At 40.4% G+C, this 17,712-nt stretch overlaps 1 protein-coding gene across 1 annotated transcript; it reads left to right on the plus strand.

The window, feature by feature from the left end:
• The first annotated feature begins 8,214 nt into the window (after window positions 1–8,214).
• Mrpl33 (mitochondrial ribosomal protein L33) lies at window positions 8,215–16,991 on the plus strand. The gene is made up of 4 exons (XM_046441533.2): window positions 8,215–8,313; window positions 9,139–9,157; window positions 11,479–11,585; window positions 16,690–16,991. The coding sequence occupies exons 1-4, from the start codon at window positions 8,226–8,228 to the stop codon at window positions 16,737–16,739; spliced, it is 264 nt and encodes an 87-aa protein (XP_046297489.1). The 5' UTR covers window positions 8,215–8,225; the 3' UTR covers window positions 16,740–16,991.
• Window positions 16,992–17,712: the final 721 nt, after the last annotated feature.

Here is a 17,712-nt window from a genome sequence, read left to right on the forward strand (position 1 = left end):
AAACAAACAAAACTGATGTCTAGAATTCATTTATATTAATTGGAGAAGCCTTGGGGTTAGGAAGCAGGCATGAATAATGTATAAAGTTGCAGTCAAGGTTGAGGACCACTGGAAGGTGCAGGTGCCAGGCATGTGGTGCACGCCTGTAATTACAGTCACAGGGGGAGCTGAGGCAGGAGGAGCACAAGTTCAAAGCTAGCCTCAGCAACTTAGTAAGACTCTGTTTCTAAATAAAATATAAAAAAGGTCTGGGGATATGGCTCAGTGGTTAAGTGCCCCTGGGTTCAATCCCAAGTACTGAAAAAAAAAATTCAGGTAAAATTGTTTGTGAGTGGCTTTCTGGAAAAGCTGACCTAGAGCTTTTATTAATTTATTTTTTGTGGTACTTGTGATTTAATCCAGGAGCATGCTACCACATCCCCAGCCCTTTTCATTTTTTATTTTGAGACAGTGAGTGAGCTCTGCCATTAACATAGACCACTTGTTTGTGTCTTTCCACATGTCAGAATTGTTTTATGTAATTTTTTTGTGGTGAAGGGATCAAATCCCAGGGCCTTATGCAAGCTAGGCAACCACTTTACTGTGGAGCTAAGTCCCCAGGTAACAGTGGTCTACTTTATGTGCTTTGAATAAGCCCTTGCTGCTCTGCCACAGCAACTTATTTTAAAATGGACATGTTCCTTTCTCTTCCCCTCTCCTCCTCCCTAAGAAATAGAATTACCTTTCATCCTGGGCAGAGTTGAGCACAAACCCACCACAGGAATGAAGTAATTCACACTTTGGGAATCGCACCAGAAGATTTCAGAAATGACTATCTCCCAAATTAACAAGTGAATTACAACTCTGGACAGAACCCGTGGAATGTAGCTTTTGAATAACCTCTTTAAAAACCTGTTCCCCCATGAGGAGAATCACAGCCTCTGAGACAGGAATCCCCTGTGCCTCTCCTTTGCTAGCAAAACAATAAAAACTTCTTTTTCCTTTTTCTCAAATTGTGTCCTTATTATTAGATTGGCATTGGGGACAAGGACCAAGCTTTTGGTAACACCCAGGTCCATAACTTATTGAATATAAATTCACAAGTTATTTTCAATGGTGGCAATTCATTGAATAATTGCGGGTCACCTGATAGTCATAAGCTGTTCTCCAGTAAAATACACACCGTTAGCGCAAAAGGACCAGGCCAGATGCAAACTTTATGGATTGGCTCAGCCCAGCTTTTATTTAGGAATGAAATGACGCCTCTGACGGACCCACTTTCCTGGTGGAAGATGAGCCCCTAGCTAAAGGGGGGTTTAGGGCCAGTTTAGGGTGGGATCAATGCTTTGGTCTCAGAAACTGTCATTTCAGACTTGATGGAAATTTCCTCCTTAGGGCCTGTCTTGTCACTGGGAAAGAAAGTGACCCCTTCATTCCTTCTCCCTGGGCCACATTATTTGGGGTTTGTCTTTTTCCATATCTAACACACACACACAATTTGTACCTTAAGGTTGTGCCAGGCAGATGGTGGTTGTTTACTTGTACAAACAATGTGTAGTTATTCTATCTTGGCATTTTTGCTCAAAATGGAGTAGCTTGTGGCAAAATACTGCTTTACAAAATGGAGTCACCTAGGGTAGGAACAGCATGAGAACTACTTACTGTTCTATATATCATGGAGTAACTCAGAGGAGGGCATATCCAGCTATCCACTTGTAGGATCTCATTAAGTTTCTGAGACTTGTCTCAAATACAAGATCCTCCTGCCTCAGCTGCCCAAATCCCTTGGATTACAGGTATGCACCTCCACACTCAGCAGGAAGAAGTTACTTTCTGATCAAATAATGAAGGTTGAAAAGCCAAAGCTTTTAGCAAATTGTCAAAGGCATCTGCGACACAACTCTCCATCCTTTTCTCCCTCTCAAAAAGGTAATAAACATGAAGAATTTGCAAATTGTTAAGGAAACACCAAATAAATGTGTTAACTATTAAACAGTCATTAAAATGCACAGCAGGGAAATGACTATGGGAGGGGGGGCCTTTGGGTGAGATTGGAGAGTCACTGCCTCCTTCCTAATTAGGCAAGAAAATGGCATGATCTCAGATGCTGCTACTACAGAGTCTGAATGCATCTCCTAACTCTTAAGGCTGCACACAGAACTAAGGCCTGACTCCCAACTCTACAATCCTGGTTCCCTGATTACCTGGTCCTGGGCCTTCCTTTCTAGTTGACCTGCTTCACTTATTCCCACTCTACAACAGAAAGATGCTCACAGTCTATTTTCTAGGTCTGTCTGTACTTTTGCTTTTGTCCTGTCTGTTCTTCCCACTAGGTATGGTTGAGGAGACAAAATGACCTGAGGCAGAGTTCCCTGGTGTAAAAGGTGGCCAGTTCCTACTTGTCAAAATTGTGAGTAGGACAGCATCTTTGTCTTAGGAGGTCCTGCCTGAGTGGAGTAGGAAGTGATATACAGAAAATCAGAAGCCCTTAGATCCCAGAGTAGGGAGCAGACTGGTGACCCCAGGAGCACAGGGAAGCCAGGCAGGTACTCTGAGGTCAGAAGGTACAGGGTCAGAAGATTCCCCAAGGGTAATGACACCCAGCAGGCCCCAGTGAAGAGAGATGGGCCAAATTGGGAAGGGGGCAGATGATGAGAGCACTGAATGTCCACTGAGGACATCTGCTACACAGAGATTGAACCGGTGGGTGGCCCCAGCTTTCATCCTTATTCCTTCAGGAAGTCTTTGCTGTAATACTAAACAATTGAGGTAGAGGACCTAATTTTGATGATACCTGATCTGCCTGGAGGCAGCCGAGCTTGTAAAGGTTCAACTCTCTGCAGGAAGCCTGGGCTTCTCCCACAAAGTCACCCTTCCATCACTACCCATGTTCCCAGGTCCCTGGGATAGGTTAGAAAACCAACATTACTAACACTATGGCAAGAGCATGGATATGCTCCCTGACTACCAGGCAGGCAGGATGTAGGGGTGACAGTGGGCTGGACAATGGGCAGTCAGGGTCCTACCAGCACAGCAGAGGGAAAAGGCACAGGCTCCAGATCCCTGGGCTTGAATCTCATCACTAAGTGATGGCAACAGTGTCTGCCAACATAGTGCAGATGCCTGGACCCAGAGTGGGTGTTCTCTTCCTTCATCTGCTTCTCTGGGCTGGGAATCCAGGCTGAACAGCTACATCTTTTCCTCCCTTTGGCACCCCATCTCCCAAAGTTGGTGCTCCTCCTCTAAAGCCTGCACCTTTTACCTCTGGACTGCCACAGTACTGTAATGGTTCTGCACTTTTATAAGGTACAGAGGGCTCATTATGTAAGTTCAGGTGAAAAAAATCATGAATTACATTTGTATTAATAAACATTTTAATTAACACTTACCAGCTGCCAATAGTGTGTTAGGTGTAAGTAGCAGGTGGATGCTGCATGAACTAATGAAACTAGAAAGCCATCACCTCCTTTCCACTTTATTCAAGAATTTAAACCTGGCATTGTGGCGCAAGCTGGTAAACCCAGTGACTTGGGAGGCTGAGGCCAGGAGAATCACAAGTTTGAGGCCAACCTCAGCAATTTAGCAAGGCCCTAAGCAACTTAGTGAGACCCTGTCTCTAAATAAGATATAAAAAGGACTGAAAGCTGTGCATGGTGGTGCATGCCTTAATCCCAGCAGCTCGGAAGGCTGAGGCAGGAGGATGATGAGTTCAAAGCCAGTCTCAGCAAAAGCAAGGTGCTTAGCAACTCAGTGAGACCACTTCCTCTAAATAATATACAAAATAGAGGGCTGGGGTTGTGGCTCAGTGGTAAAGCACTCGCCTAGCACATTGGAGACCCTGGGTTAGATCCTCAGAACCACATAAATGCACAAATAAAATAAAGCTATTGTGCCCAACTACAACTAAAAGATAAATATTAAAATAAATAAATAAATAAATAATATACAAAATAGAGCTGGAGAGGTGGCTCAGTGGTCGAGTGCCAAAAAAAAAATAAAAAATAAAAAAAATAAAAAAGGACTGGAGATGTGGCTTAATGGTTAAACATTTTTAGGTTCAATCCCTGGTACCAAAAAAACAAAAACAAATACAAAAAACCAGTTCACATGGTATCTTTTTTTTGTAAGCATTTATTTTTTAGTTGTAGATGGACATAATACCTTTATTCTATTTATTTATTTTTATGTGGTGCTGAGGATCGAACCCAGGGCCTACCCACATGCTAGGCAAGTGATCTACCACTGAGCCACAAGCTCAGCCCCAAACATGGCATCTCTTTTAAAAGTATTTCCTGAACTATGAAACTATTAACAGTATAAAATATGTATCTTGTGTGCCATTTAAATGTAAATATTAATAACTTAATATTTGATGCCTCTCATCTCAGATTTATTCATTTATTTGTTTGACAAATATTTGTAGATGTGGCAGACATTGTTCTAGGCCCTGGAGATACAGCAGTGAGAAAAAAATAGACAAAGCTTCTAATCTTAAGAAGTTATGTTTTGGGCTGGGGTTGTGGCTCAGTGGTAGAGCACTGTGAGGCACTTGGTTTGATTCTCAGCATCACATAAAATTAAAGAAATAAATAAAATAGATTGTGTCCATCTACAGCTAAAAATATTTTTTAAAAGTTCTGTTTTGATGGACACAGACAAAAAGGAAACCAACAAGTACACAAATAAAATTAAATGACAGTAAGTGCCATTGAATAAAAATATAAAGCAGAGTAAGTAGAATAGGGAGTTGGGGGTAGAGTTCAAGAACTGCTATTTTATGTAGGGTAGGTAGAGAAGTCCTCACTGATGAGTTGACATATGAGTGACAGGACTTACTGATGGATGTGAGATAAAGAGGTGACAAGTTGTTTTTTCACTAGGACAACTAGAATAGAATTGTTACATAACTGAGGTGGAAGAAGCAGTAGAGGATGCAATACAAGTTTGAAAAATTGATTTTGGACACGAAAAAATCATAGGTGATGCTCTAAACTTCATATGGCAACATGTTGGGACCATAGTTATAGAGAGTATCTCTGTCTGTGAGTCTGTCCTCATGCTTTTGCCTCTGCCTTTCCATGGAAACCACTCTTGTGAAGACCCCCTGACAGCTGCCCTGCCAAATCCCATCTCAGGACTCATATTTTACTTGATATTCATCAGTATCATTTTACACAGTTGTCCACTCTCTTCTCTTTGAAACGTGCTCTTCACTTGGTGTCTAATATTCTTTCTATGGTAAGGCAGTGTGGGAAGGAAGTTGCCCAGAGTGGGAACTATGGCAGGGGTTGCAGGACCCTGTGTGTGTGTGTGTGTGTTGCCTAAAACTTTGAACTAGAATCCAGGGCAATGGGACTAGAAGAGAGTGTGGCCATAATGTATTGTAGAGCTTCTGGCAACCATGGAGTCCAGGATTCTGAGAATATCTCTTCAGAAGTGTAGCTTCATTTTATTTTTATATTTGGTATCAGAGATTGAAGGCAGGGGTGCTCAACCACTGAGCCACATCCCTAGTCCTTTTTTAAATATTTTGTTTAGATACAGGGTCTTGCTGAGTTGCTTAGGGGTTCATTAAGTTGCTGAGGCTGGCTTTGAACTTGTGATCCTCTTGCCACAGCCCCCTGAGCTGCTGGGATTATAGGCATGCACAAGCACAGCTGGCTGCAGCTTCATTTTATACTGTAAACTTCTGAGTTAGATTTAATAAAGATTCCATGATTTTATTTTATTATTATTATTTTTTAAAATATTTTTTTGGTTGTTGATGAACTTTATTGTTTTTATTTTTATGTGGTGCTGAGGATCGAACCCAGTGCCTCACGCATCCTAGGCAAGCATGCTACCACTGAGCCACAACCCCAGCCCCTCCACGATTTTAAATAAAGTTTAAAATCAACTAATCTAGCTGGGCACAGTGACACACACCTGTAATCCCAGCAACTCAGGAGGCTGAGGCAGGAGGATTGTTAAGTTTGATGCCAGCCTCAGGAACTTAGCAAAACCTTAAGCATTAGCGAGACCCTGTCTCAAATAAAAAAGGGGTTGGGGATGTGGCTTGTGGTAAAGCACCTCCAGGTTCAATCCCAAGTATACCCCCCACCCCACAAATCCACTAATTTAGTCCAATGGCTGTGTATTAGAATGTATCTTTGAGAAGGAGGCGGAGGGAGGAGGAGAAAAGGAAAAGAAAATAGCACACCTTGGGGAAATAACTGATTCCAGGTTTGGTTTAGGGGAAGAAAGGGAACATGTCAAAAGAACATAGGATTAGCTGTAAGAGGCTCCTAATGATCAAATTTGGGGAAATCTGAGCATCAAAAAGAATAACATTTTGGATGATTATAAAACAATGAGTAAAAATCTACTAAGATGATATTAAAAGAAAGTTAAAGGGGAAGAATATTTTTGTCACCATTGAAATCAACTGTTCATACTCTAATTATTGATAAAGACAAAAAATAACTTACTTTGCCTTTTTAGGAGGATCATTCAGCCTCAGGTAATGGTGGAAAGTTTTTCTCTACAGAAACAAGCCAACTAATAAAGAAGAAGGAATGATAGAAATTAAAAAGTCGCCATTGTGCACCCCCAAATGAAATTACAGAGTGAAGAAAGGATCATAAATGAATGCTTAAAGCCATGAGATTAAAATTTGTTGTGGAAGAGAATATTCTTATATACCAAGGTATTACTCCAGAGAAAACTGCAAAGAGAGAAAGAATTGTATTGGATAGCATCTCCTATGAAGTCCCCTTATTCTAAGCTGAATTTTCTTTTAAATAATTTCATTGCTTTCAGTCAAGATAATCCATGAAATAAAATCTTATTTTATAGGTCTGTAAAACTTAATTAATAAATTAAAACAGATTAGAATAAAGCCCCAAGTCCTGATTATTAGTTGGGAAATGAAGTTACTGATGAGGTCCCTGATGTTGGAGGAACCCAGTTCCTTGCAGAGACACGAAGAATTAATGATGACAAAGTGGTAGGTCTCCATGACTAGCAGGAAAGGCACCGGTGTTTGTAGTCAGGTCTAAGATCTGGGTTTAAATTCTGACTCTACTATTTACTAGTTTTGTGGTATTAGGCAAGTTATGAGAGTGCACCCGATCACAGTTATTCAGCCCTATTGCCACGCACTGTGCTCGGTGTTTGGATACGGCAGTCAAGGATGCACAGGGGCCTGCTCTCCTGGAGACCCGACAAGTAATTCAGGAATAGAAGGTACTCAGGTGCGGTTCCTGACTCCAAAGGGACTGAGAATAGGTCTCAACAAGATGGATGGAGATAGAGTTGAGTAGGAGGAGGCTTTCTAAAAGGGGAAAACATTTTAGTGAAATACGTGGGGGCTGTTGGTCTGCTGATAGTCCACGTAGCTACTGAGGCTCTAAAGCAGGTGGTTCCCATTATTTAATGAAACAAGTAAGGAAAGCGCCTAATTCTGACTGGGCGCAAACTCTGAATGCTAATGAGGGCCATTTCCAGACAGTGGTTCGAACTTCTACTACAACACGTAAAGAACAATCAGCCTGGGCTGGGGTTGTGGCTCAGCGGCAGAGTGCTTGCCTTGCATGTGTTGAGGCACTGGGTTTGATCCTCAGCACCGCACAGAAATAAATAAATTAGCTTAGTTTCCATCCGAAATTAAAAAAACCCAGCTTTTTTCCCACATCTTGGAGCCTGTGGAGGCCTGCTGGGAAAAGGACTTCTAAAAGGCAGATATGTCTGGAAAGTTGTGGTGCTTTTGCTGGCTATAAGCGGGGTCTCCGGAACCAAAGGGAACACACAGCTCTTCTAAAAATTAAAGGTGTTTATGCCAGAGATAAAACCGAGTTCTATTTGGACAAAAGATGTGCTTATGTGTTCAAAGCAAAAACAAAACACCAAAAAACAAAAAAACACAGTGACTCCTGGTGACAAACCAAACAAAACCAGAATAATCTGGGGAAAAGTAACTCGTGCCCATGGAAATAGTGGCATGGTTCGGGCCAAATTCCGAAGCAACTGAAATGCTGTGTGATGCTGTACCCCTCAAGAATGTAAACTAATGGAAAATAAATAAAGATGGATTTGTGCTCTTGTATTTAAAAAAAAAAGAAGAAGAAGAAGAAGAAAGAAAAAGAACAGTTAAAAACAAACAAACAAACAAACAAAAAAACAAAAAACAATCAGCTAAACAATGTGCGGGTTCCAGGTGGGGGCGTAGCTTCAGGCAGCTCCTGGAAGTCCCCTTCCGGAATCGGCCCATGCCCCGGAAGCAATTGTTGGTTGGGCGCTTTGCGCGTCACGGAGACCCCAGGGGTGCGGTCGCCATGTTCCTGTCGGTGGTCTCCTGTAAGTGCGCCTGGAGGTGGCGGCGGGGGCCTACGGCGAGGGCGAGGGGGCCGTGAAAGGGCCCCGGGAGGATGAGGGGTGGGGAAAACGAACCGGCCGGGATGTTGCTGGTTCGCGGCGGCCTCACTGCGCAGCTGAGTAAACTGCTGGGGTCTGCGGGACTAGTCTGGATTCACTTAGCGTTTGCGGGACTTTAGAGTCTAGTCAGGAGGCGTGGGGCGCTTTCCCTCAGGTCTCTGTAGGGATGTGTCAGAAGAATCACAGGACGTCCCGGTTGGGAAGGACCTCAGAATTTCTAGCTCACATATTTCGTGCCCTAAAGGTGAGGAAATCAATCCCGTGAGGGGCAGTAGATGGCCCGAAACAACACACCTGGGCAGTGGAAGCAGGCTCCCGAGTCAGTGCTCCCCTGCACCTGGCTGGCTTCTTGTTTAGACTTAGTTTACCAACCCACCTAAAATGACAGTTGTTGCAGTTGCACAGGTTGACTTGTCAAACAAGACGCTTGTTCCATGCAAATAATTTAAAACTTTAAAAGGGGGGAAACAATGAAGTAGATGCGACCTTGGAAAGATTTAAAACGTTTCCAGTCCATCTGAAATGATGGTACAAAGCATTATATTCAGAATAGCGTTGATCTGATTGGCTCTTTTACTCTTTCAATAAAATGCTGTCGGGTTCTCAATATCTAGGGTGAAAACGATGATATACTTCATGAATTAAATGTTTTTGGTTATTACTGACATTTGCATTAACTTTGCATAAGATAATAAATTTGTGTTTTTATTTTCTCTTCCAACCTTTTCTCTACACATACACAAAAAGTTGCCAAGAGCAAGTCAAAGTAAGTAAAAGTTTTTAAAATTGAGCTTTGCTTGTTTACGTTAGTTTTTTTTTCAGTTCAGTTGCTGCTAATGTATCCATATATTAAACATTTAATCTTGATTTTTCTAAAAGTTGTTTTAAGGGTTATTTGTTAGATTTTTGTTCTTGTGAGCTCTTTTAAAAAGTGCAGATGTTTCTGTATTTATGATGTTGTTACCTCTGGACAAACTTGTTGTTAGTGGAAAATATTATAGCCAAAAATGGATTTAATACACCTCACCTACAGAACACTTGTGCTGCCTGTGTGCTGTATCTTGCTGCTTATTACTCTTAAGAAATGATCAAGATTTGAAGTTTGGCTTCTACTGAATGCTCTTCTTTCATATCATGGTATAGTTGAAAAACAATAAGTTGAGAACCGTCTTTATTTCCCTCCTGTCCAATGAAGCAGCTTCTGTGAGCATTCCTTTTTGCTTAAAGCAGCTTTCATGTCTTTTCTAGGCCCAGGGTTTATGAGCTTATTTTCTTGTTTCTAAGTAAACCATTGGTGTGCTGTTTGGACTATCACCATGTTTTCTGTTTCCTCAAACTGGAGACCAGGGGCCATTTGTCTGAATCTAGCAGAATAAGTTGTAATCTGGTTAAATCACAGGGCCTGTTTTATGAGTTTTGTAATCTTTAGCATTCATGGTATAAGCACTTTAAAAATAGTAAAGAGTAAAGATTCCATGATACCACAGAGACTAGAAATAACAGACTGGTATTTTAATTTTAAGATAAATTTTGTAAACAATAACTGAAGGTTTTCTTTTAAAAATAAAAATTCTAAAGGCTGTTTTAAAACAGCCTTTTAAAACAGTAAGATGTTAGCTGAGCATGGTAGTGCATGCCTGAAATCTCAGCAATTTAGGAGGCTGAGGCAGTTAGTTAGGATTGAAAGTTCACAGCCAGGCTTTGCAATTTAGCAAGGTCCTAAGCAACTTAGCAAGAACCTGCCTCAAAATAAATAAATAAATAAAAGTAGCTGGGGATGTCTCTCAGTGGTTAAGTGCTCCTGGGTTCAATCTCTGATTTAAAACACAAAGCAACTCTTAAAATTAGTTTTTTAAAAAAATTAAAGTTAATGAAAAACATGTATCTAAGTGTTTTTCCCCCCAGTACTTTTTATTTTTTTGATTAAAAAAATTTTTTTTTGTAGATGTAGTGGACAGAATGACTTTATTTTATTTGTTTTATTTTTATGTGGTGCTGAGGATTGAACTCAGTGCCTCATGCATGCTAGGAAAGCGCTCTACTGTTGAGCTACAGCCCCAGCCCCCTTTTATTGATTCACAAAGTTTTTCCTACAGTGCTTCTTATTGATTCACAGAGTTTTTCCTACAATTCGTTTATGTCAGAATTTCCCACTGCTACGTTCTGTAAGAGTCCCATGCCTTTGGTTTTTGTTGAGGTATTCCCTGCCTCTTGCGTTCTTTATATCTTGTGACATTTGCCATATATGTATTGCCTTTAGACCCTATACACCAACTCAATTTTCATAGCATACCTTTATTTCCTGGAGGACATAGACAGATACAGCTTTATATTTTCCATAGTGCTTTTCTCAGAGTAAGCACTTGATTGAGATTTATTGTCCATCTTAACTATAATCAACAGATGTATGCTTCTTTGGAAGTACTGTGTTGAACATTGAAAGCAATGCAGTGATGTGGAACGTAGTCTAAAGTGTTTCAAATTTATTTTGAAATTATATGAGAAATGACATGGTCTACATAGGGAGACAAGACACATGAAAAAGTTAGTATAGGAGAGTTAAAAGGTCTTTATTGCATGGACTTCATCCTTTGGATGACTGTAACTTAAAGTATGAAGGGACAAAAGGTTTGCTATGTAAGTGATATAAAACTTTCTGTTTATTTTGTTCCTTCCTCATTGTGCTCTTATCACTCATACTCTAGAAGAGAGGGCTTTTATGAGACAACCATTTTTACAATTGCCTCATTTGGTAACTGTGATCATCAGTACTTTTCTATTAATACCCCCTCCTCATGTGTTCCTCATGAGAGGTGGATGTCTGAGGTTAGTTCCCCAATGTGGCTTGATTGTTCTTACTATTTTCATAAGTCATTACCAAATCACTGTGTGTTAGATCAAACCCCCCAATTCAAACCATTGAAACTGCTCTCTGGGAAACATAGGCTGTGTTAGAACCAAACTTTCTCAGGGTCAACTAATGTCCACAACTGATATAACTCCTCAAGCTTCTCAAAATGTGCCATCCACTTATGACTGAGTTTAGTCCATTTCCTGAGCTTGTAACAGCTTACTTTTTAATCTTAGAACCCTTCTGGTGAAAATGGTGAGCCAAGCTGGGACAGGTTTCTCCTTCAACGCCAAGAGAAGCCGACTCCGGGAGAAACTGACTCTTTTGCATTATGATCCACTTGGTAAGATTCAGAGAATTACTGCACCGTAGATTCAGATGCTTTTAAAGTCTGTTGCCTTGGAATATACCAGGACACAAAGCCAGATTAAGCCCTTGTGCTCTTGACACTAGATTCAAGTTTAAATAGAATATGTCAGGGAAAATCTCCAGGAGGAGATAATTAACTAAAGACATGAAGGTAAGAAACCATCCATGTAAAGAGAATAGGCAGTATCCTGCTAGAAACAAAGAGAGTGTCTTGAGAAGGGGAAGGTATGGTCTGACAGTGGCAAGTTATAGGGTCTAGATGTAAGTTAAGGGAATGTAGTGTCTTTTTTTTTTGATTTTGAGAATAGGAAATGTTATTTTCCATTTTGTGCCATCCATTAAAAGACCATCATGCAATTTTAAATGGTGTGTATTTGTCTAAAACAGACTTGTATTCCCAAAGCCAGATAATCTGCTCAAACCTGATTGCTGTTGGTGGAAGCCCATCCTGTTTCTGTATTTGATGTGAAGGTTTATGCCAAAGCAAAAGCCAAAACCTGGCAAGCAAAATTTTTTTTTTTGTTTGTTTGTTTTGGTATTGGTTATTGAACCCATGGGCACTCAACTGCTGAGCCACATCACTAGCCCTTTTCTTAATTTTTAAATTTATTTAGAGACAGGATTCTCATAGATTGCTTAGGGCCTTGATAAGTTCCTGAGGCTGACCTTGATCTTGTGATCCTGCCTCAACCTCCCAAATTGCTGGAGTTACAGGTATGTGCCACTACATCTAACCATAATTGCTTCTTAATAATATTGACAAAGACTATGTTAATGTCAGGAAGTGCTTTTAAAAAGTTCTGAGAAGTCCATTTGTCAGCTTAAAATTGCTTGAGTTCCATTTGTTAGTAGAAATACAATTTCCTGCTCATATTGCTGATCATTCATTAACATAATAAAAAAGGAATTCTAGTTTTATACCTGAGAATTAGGAACTTGCACACTACTAATAAATATTGATTGAAAAACCTTTTGCAATAATAGGATGAAAAGGTATTGGAGTTTTCATCCTTAGTGTGGAATAGGTATCGGGAACTTATTTGTCACATTGATTTTAAGTTTTAAGATTGGGAAAGAGGGCTGGGATGTAGCTCAGTGGCAAAGCATCTCCCTTGCATTCGCAAAGCCCTGGGTTCGACCCCAGTTCCAAAAAAGACAAAAAAAAGAACCCCACCAAAAAAAAAAGATTATAGCCATAACTAGTTTTGATCATAAGTTCAAAAAATGGGAGAAAAGACTCGTATATAAATTTTAGATACAATTAGGACTTTCTAATAAGGAATGGTTTGAGCCTTGATAGCACAATTTTTGTCTTTTCTGAAGAAAAGTATGTTCTGGGATAGTAGACTACCTGCCTTTCTGTCCACTTATTGGATCCTTTGCAGACTTTTGTGATGAAGATGTTTGCCTTGGAGCCTGTCCCATTGCCCAGGGTACCTAATAGCTTGGCAATTTTCCTAGCATATTTTACTGACATGAGTTAAGTTAGTTTGAGGATAATGTTTTGTTAGTTTTATGAAGGAAATCAGGTAAGGAAATAAATATTCCCAGTTATTTGAGCATTTTCTAGTAAACTCTTTGGCAAGAACCAGCTGTATCTGCTCCTGTCCTTTCAGACTCAACTTTCCTAATGTAAAACTAGATGCTAATATCCAGGGAGGAAGGATTAAAGCTGAGGCCTAAAGCTTATTAAACTTTGTTTATCATAAAGAGAATGAAAACTTGTCAGTTTTAATTCCTTGGTTGACTAAACAAGACGATATAGACTTTAATTGAAACAGAATAGATTTAGGTTAGCTGTAGGGGAAGAACTTGACAGATTCATTCTTCTATGAATTAAGCAACAAATATTTTGACAGAAAATTTATGTTTACGGTTGTGGATAGCATTGTGTCATTTCAGCTCAGTTAATACATATTGAGTCCTTCTGTGTATCTGGAAACAACTCTATAAGTGAGTTGGAGTTCTCTCTCAGGGAAAGAAATAGGATAGAGTATTTTGGGAAATTTGTCCAGGGACTCAGAGCTACAAATGATGGAGTCAAAGTTTGAATCCAATGATTCTAACCCCAATTCCCTGTTCTTTCTGTTATAGGGAGCCAGTTTGATCTTTCTAAACGTTTAATTTTTTAAAAAATCAGAACTTTCCCCTGTGTTCAGCCTAGTATCTAAGATCATGAAGCCTCACTGTGATTCCTGCCACCTATCACTTTTCCTCCTTTAGTCATCCAAGTGCTGCTCCAAATGCTGCTCCTTTAAGGGCTAAGTTTTACTCTGTTGGGCCTTCTGTCACTATTACTTTCACCTTAATCTTTAGGTTCTTAAAGGGTTTATTGGAAATTCATACGGGTACCTCATGAGTACTAAATCAGGGATTCTTTTTTTGTGTGTGTGTATGTTGGGAATTGAACCCAGGGACTCTTAATCATTGAGCTACGTCCCCAGCCCTTTTTATTTTATATTTTGAGACAGGGTCTCACCAAGTTGCTTAGGGCCTCTCTAAATTGCTGAGGCTAGCTTCAAATTTATAATCCTCCTGCTTCAGCCTCCTGAGCCACTGGAATTACAGGCGGGCACCACTGTGCCTGTCTTTTTATTTATATATTTTTCCTAAGACAGGGATTCACTGTATTGCCCAGGCTGTCTTTGAAAATGCAATCCTCTGGCCTTAACTTCCTGGAGGGTTGGGATTATAGACAAGTGCATCTCATACTTTTGTAAACTTTGCATTGTCTAGCACAGTTCCTTGGAATAAAATGTTTGTTCTTTTGAATTAAAGGAATTACTACAGTGAATGAAAGAATTTTCCTGAATAAAACCTTGTTGTATTAATCTTATTTGTTCCTTGCCTTGGTCATTTAAATAATCTCCTGATTGCTTCTCAGTGAGATAAGTCCCCTGCCTCCCTTTGTTTTCTTTTTTGGTGGTGCTAGGGATTGAATCCAGGACTTTGCAGATGCTAAAGTACTCTTATCACTGAGCTACAATGCCAACCCTCCTTTTAGCTCAACTTTTGCCTCTGTGAAGAAAAACACACAGAAAATATTTCTAAACAGCATTATTTTGGAAAGTGTGTTGTGTCTTTACTAATATCTTGTAGTGCTTTGTAGGTCCTCCTTAGAGGAGTGGAGTCTTAGGAGGAGTAGTTCTACTTATATTTTGGATGATATGAAGTATGCAAAAAATATCCCATATATACAATGTCTGTATTATGTAGTATTCTTACTCATTTCTTAGGTGAAGTTCTGTTGACTGGTTAATGGTTTTTAAATTCAGCTGCCTTTTAGAATTGTCTAAGGAGTTTTTAAAAATGTTGTTTTCTAGTCCAATTCTAGCTCTACTGAACCAGAATTAGTGTAGGGGTGGAGGTGAGAAACAAGAATGTATTTTAAACAAGCTACTTAGCTATTTTTTTTTATAGTTATAGGTGGACAGTATGTCTTTGTTTAATTTTTTATGCAGTGCTAAGGATTGAACTCAGTGCCTCATATGTGCTAATAATAAGCAAGTGCTCTGCCACTGAGCTACAGCCCCAGCCCTATTTGGCTAATTCTTAGTCACACTTTGGGAATCTCATATACAGAGATTCTGTCCATTGTGATAAAGAAGAAGAAAATACAAAGCTAAAATTATTTTGTATGGTAGAGACTATTCGGGAGTTACTAGGTCACATTCCTTGAGTTCCTGAATCTTCCTTGGGTGCATTTCCTTTTTTGGCAAAGAGGAATCAAGTGGGGTGAGTGTAGGGGGAAGTGGTTAGAAGTTAATGGTGGGTTCTAGGGCATTAGGGGACTCTGGAACCCTTATTTTCCTAGCATGTAGCGTGTGCGCACGCGCCAGGTTTCTGTTCTCGCAACTAAAAGGCTCAGGGGTCACTCCAGTTAAACTGGGCTAATCGGGCTGCACAAAATAACCATACAAGAGACACAAATACCTTTTTCTTTGGGGTCCTGTGACGGCTCCTCTGACCTTAAGGGTCTGCAGAAAGAGAGAGCGCTCGCGCTGACCCCTTTTATTGAGGAGAAGCTATTCAAATGAGGCAAGGGGTCAGGTTTCAGGGGGCTGAGTCTATCTTCATGATGTTCACTGTCAGCAGGTTGACTGACACCTGGGTAGGCCATACCCAAGGGCACAGTAAGAGAAGGGGACACACACAAGGCACTTCCATGGAAGATTCTATCCTAAACAGGACAAGGGGTAATATTACAAAGGAACAGGTGAGCGTAGCTTCACCCATGGGGCTGTAGCAAGCACACCCATGCACGATGACAATGACCCTTGTACCCAAGAAGGGTGGGGAAAGCTCGGCCACATTTCTGCGACTGAGCCCCTCAGCACCCAGCCGGGGAGTGTAACTCAGTCACTTGTAAGGTTGGTCTCCCACGTGTGTGTGTGTGTGTGTGTGTGTATGTGTGTCACTGGGTATGAAATCTAGGGCCTTGTGTCTGTTATGCAAGTGCTCTACAACTGAGCTACATCCGCAGGTAGCTACCTGTCTTTTATCCAAGAAGATAGGGATCCCCCACCCCAGGGAACTATATTCTTGTCATATTTACAATGTTGAGATTTTGGTTATAATACTTCATTACTAAAGTAAGATGTTCCTATTTGGGTTTATTAGAACAGCTCTGGAAAGTAGAAGTACCGAGGTATTTACTCTTTCCATTAGGCTGCCTTTTCTTCCTTGTCCTGCTCAGTTCTTGCTGCTCTGGTTCTGAGTCCAGCTCCCAGCCTGCTCTTGCTTACTTGCTCCTGGAGTGGACCTCAGCTGGTGAAGACATTGAGTGTTTCCCATGTTTGTCACTTTCTTTTTTAATGTGAATATTTCACACTGATTAAAGTATGACCTTGTGGAATACTAAGGAAGCTACTAATTTGCTGGCGAGTAGTCTTTCCCTCCAGTCATTTCTTGACTCTGGAATTGAGGAACTGAGTTCGCAGATCACCTTCAAACTCATGACAGAGGAATAGTAAAATGTGAGAGAGGAGAGGTCTTAATGGCCTAATAACATATTTTTATTAAAAATGATGATGATGCTTTTTAGTTTTCCTCTACAACCCTTTTTTCTCCCCCCACAGTGAAAAAAAAAGTCCTCTTCACGGAACAGAAAAAAATACGCTCTCTCTGAACAATGGATTGAAAATGAACTTGATTTATAAATGAGAAGACTGAGGGCGGGGATACTGATTCAGAAATCCCACAGCTTGTAATAAAAGAAGAGGAAATGGCGTGGCATCACTGCCTCCTGTGATTTCAAGGCCATTGTGAAGGGAAACAATGCATTGAAAGAAAGTTCTTCATATTAGGACAGACATCGTTGCTTCACATTTATTTATCTTTCTGGATATTTTTATAGCCCTTAATAAAAAATATTAAAATAGCCTGTGCCATTGTGTCTTAGTGATGTTTTCCCCTCCCATTTGAAAATTTAAAAAGCAACCACATTCTTAAGAAAGAAACCATTGTTTCATTTAATAGAAGATATTTTTCCATGGTGAGACTTATGCAAGAACTTCTAGATTGTTTCTTGTATTTTATAGAATAGACAGAGCAGCACTCCAGGTGATCTTGAAGACCCCCCCCTCCCCGTATAATAATGGAATTGGGTGACAAGGATGAGCAGGAAGGACAACAAAGGAAACTAAGATAACTTCTGTTTGTGATTTGTGCTTATATAATTAGGAAAAATGCCATTGGTCCGTATTCTCAAGTCCAGATCACCAAAGCAGTACCTAGGATTTTTAGACAGTTTCAGACTCCTTTATCCCCTAGATCTCTTTTCTTGCTTTCCTTTTTTTTTTTTTTTGGTGATACTGGGGATTGAACCCAGGGCACAGTGTGTACTAGGCAATTGCTCTACCTCTTGAGCTATGTTCCCCAACCCTAACCTCCTCCTTTGTTTTTGGACTGGGGATTGTACTCGCGGACACTTAACCACTAAACTATATTCCCGGTCCTATTTATTTTGAAACAAGGTCTTGCTAAATTGCGAAGACTGGCCTCCTGTCTCAGCCTCTTGAGTCACTGGGAAAATAGGTACGCACCACCATACCTGGCCATTCCAGATCTTAAAATTTTATTTTGGGACAGGGACTCACCAG

Source organism: Marmota monax, unplaced genomic scaffold (genome assembly GCF_021218885.2).
Source record: "Marmota monax isolate L192 unplaced genomic scaffold, Marmota_monax_Labrador192_F-V1.1 WCK01_AAM20220418_F8-fsc00010, whole genome shotgun sequence".
Lineage (NCBI taxonomy): Eukaryota > Metazoa > Chordata > Mammalia > Rodentia > Sciuridae > Marmota > Marmota monax.

Excerpts from the sequence above, each read along its gene's own strand:
- Mrpl33 (XM_046441533.2), top strand. The coding sequence starts at position 8,226 with ATGCCCCGGAAGCAATTGTTGGTTGGGCGCTTTGCGCGTCACGGAGAC. Across the intron at positions 11,586-16,689 it reads TTTGCATTATGATCCACTTG|TGAAAAAAAAAGTCCTCTTC; the intron begins GTAAGATTCAGA and ends CTCCCCCCACAG.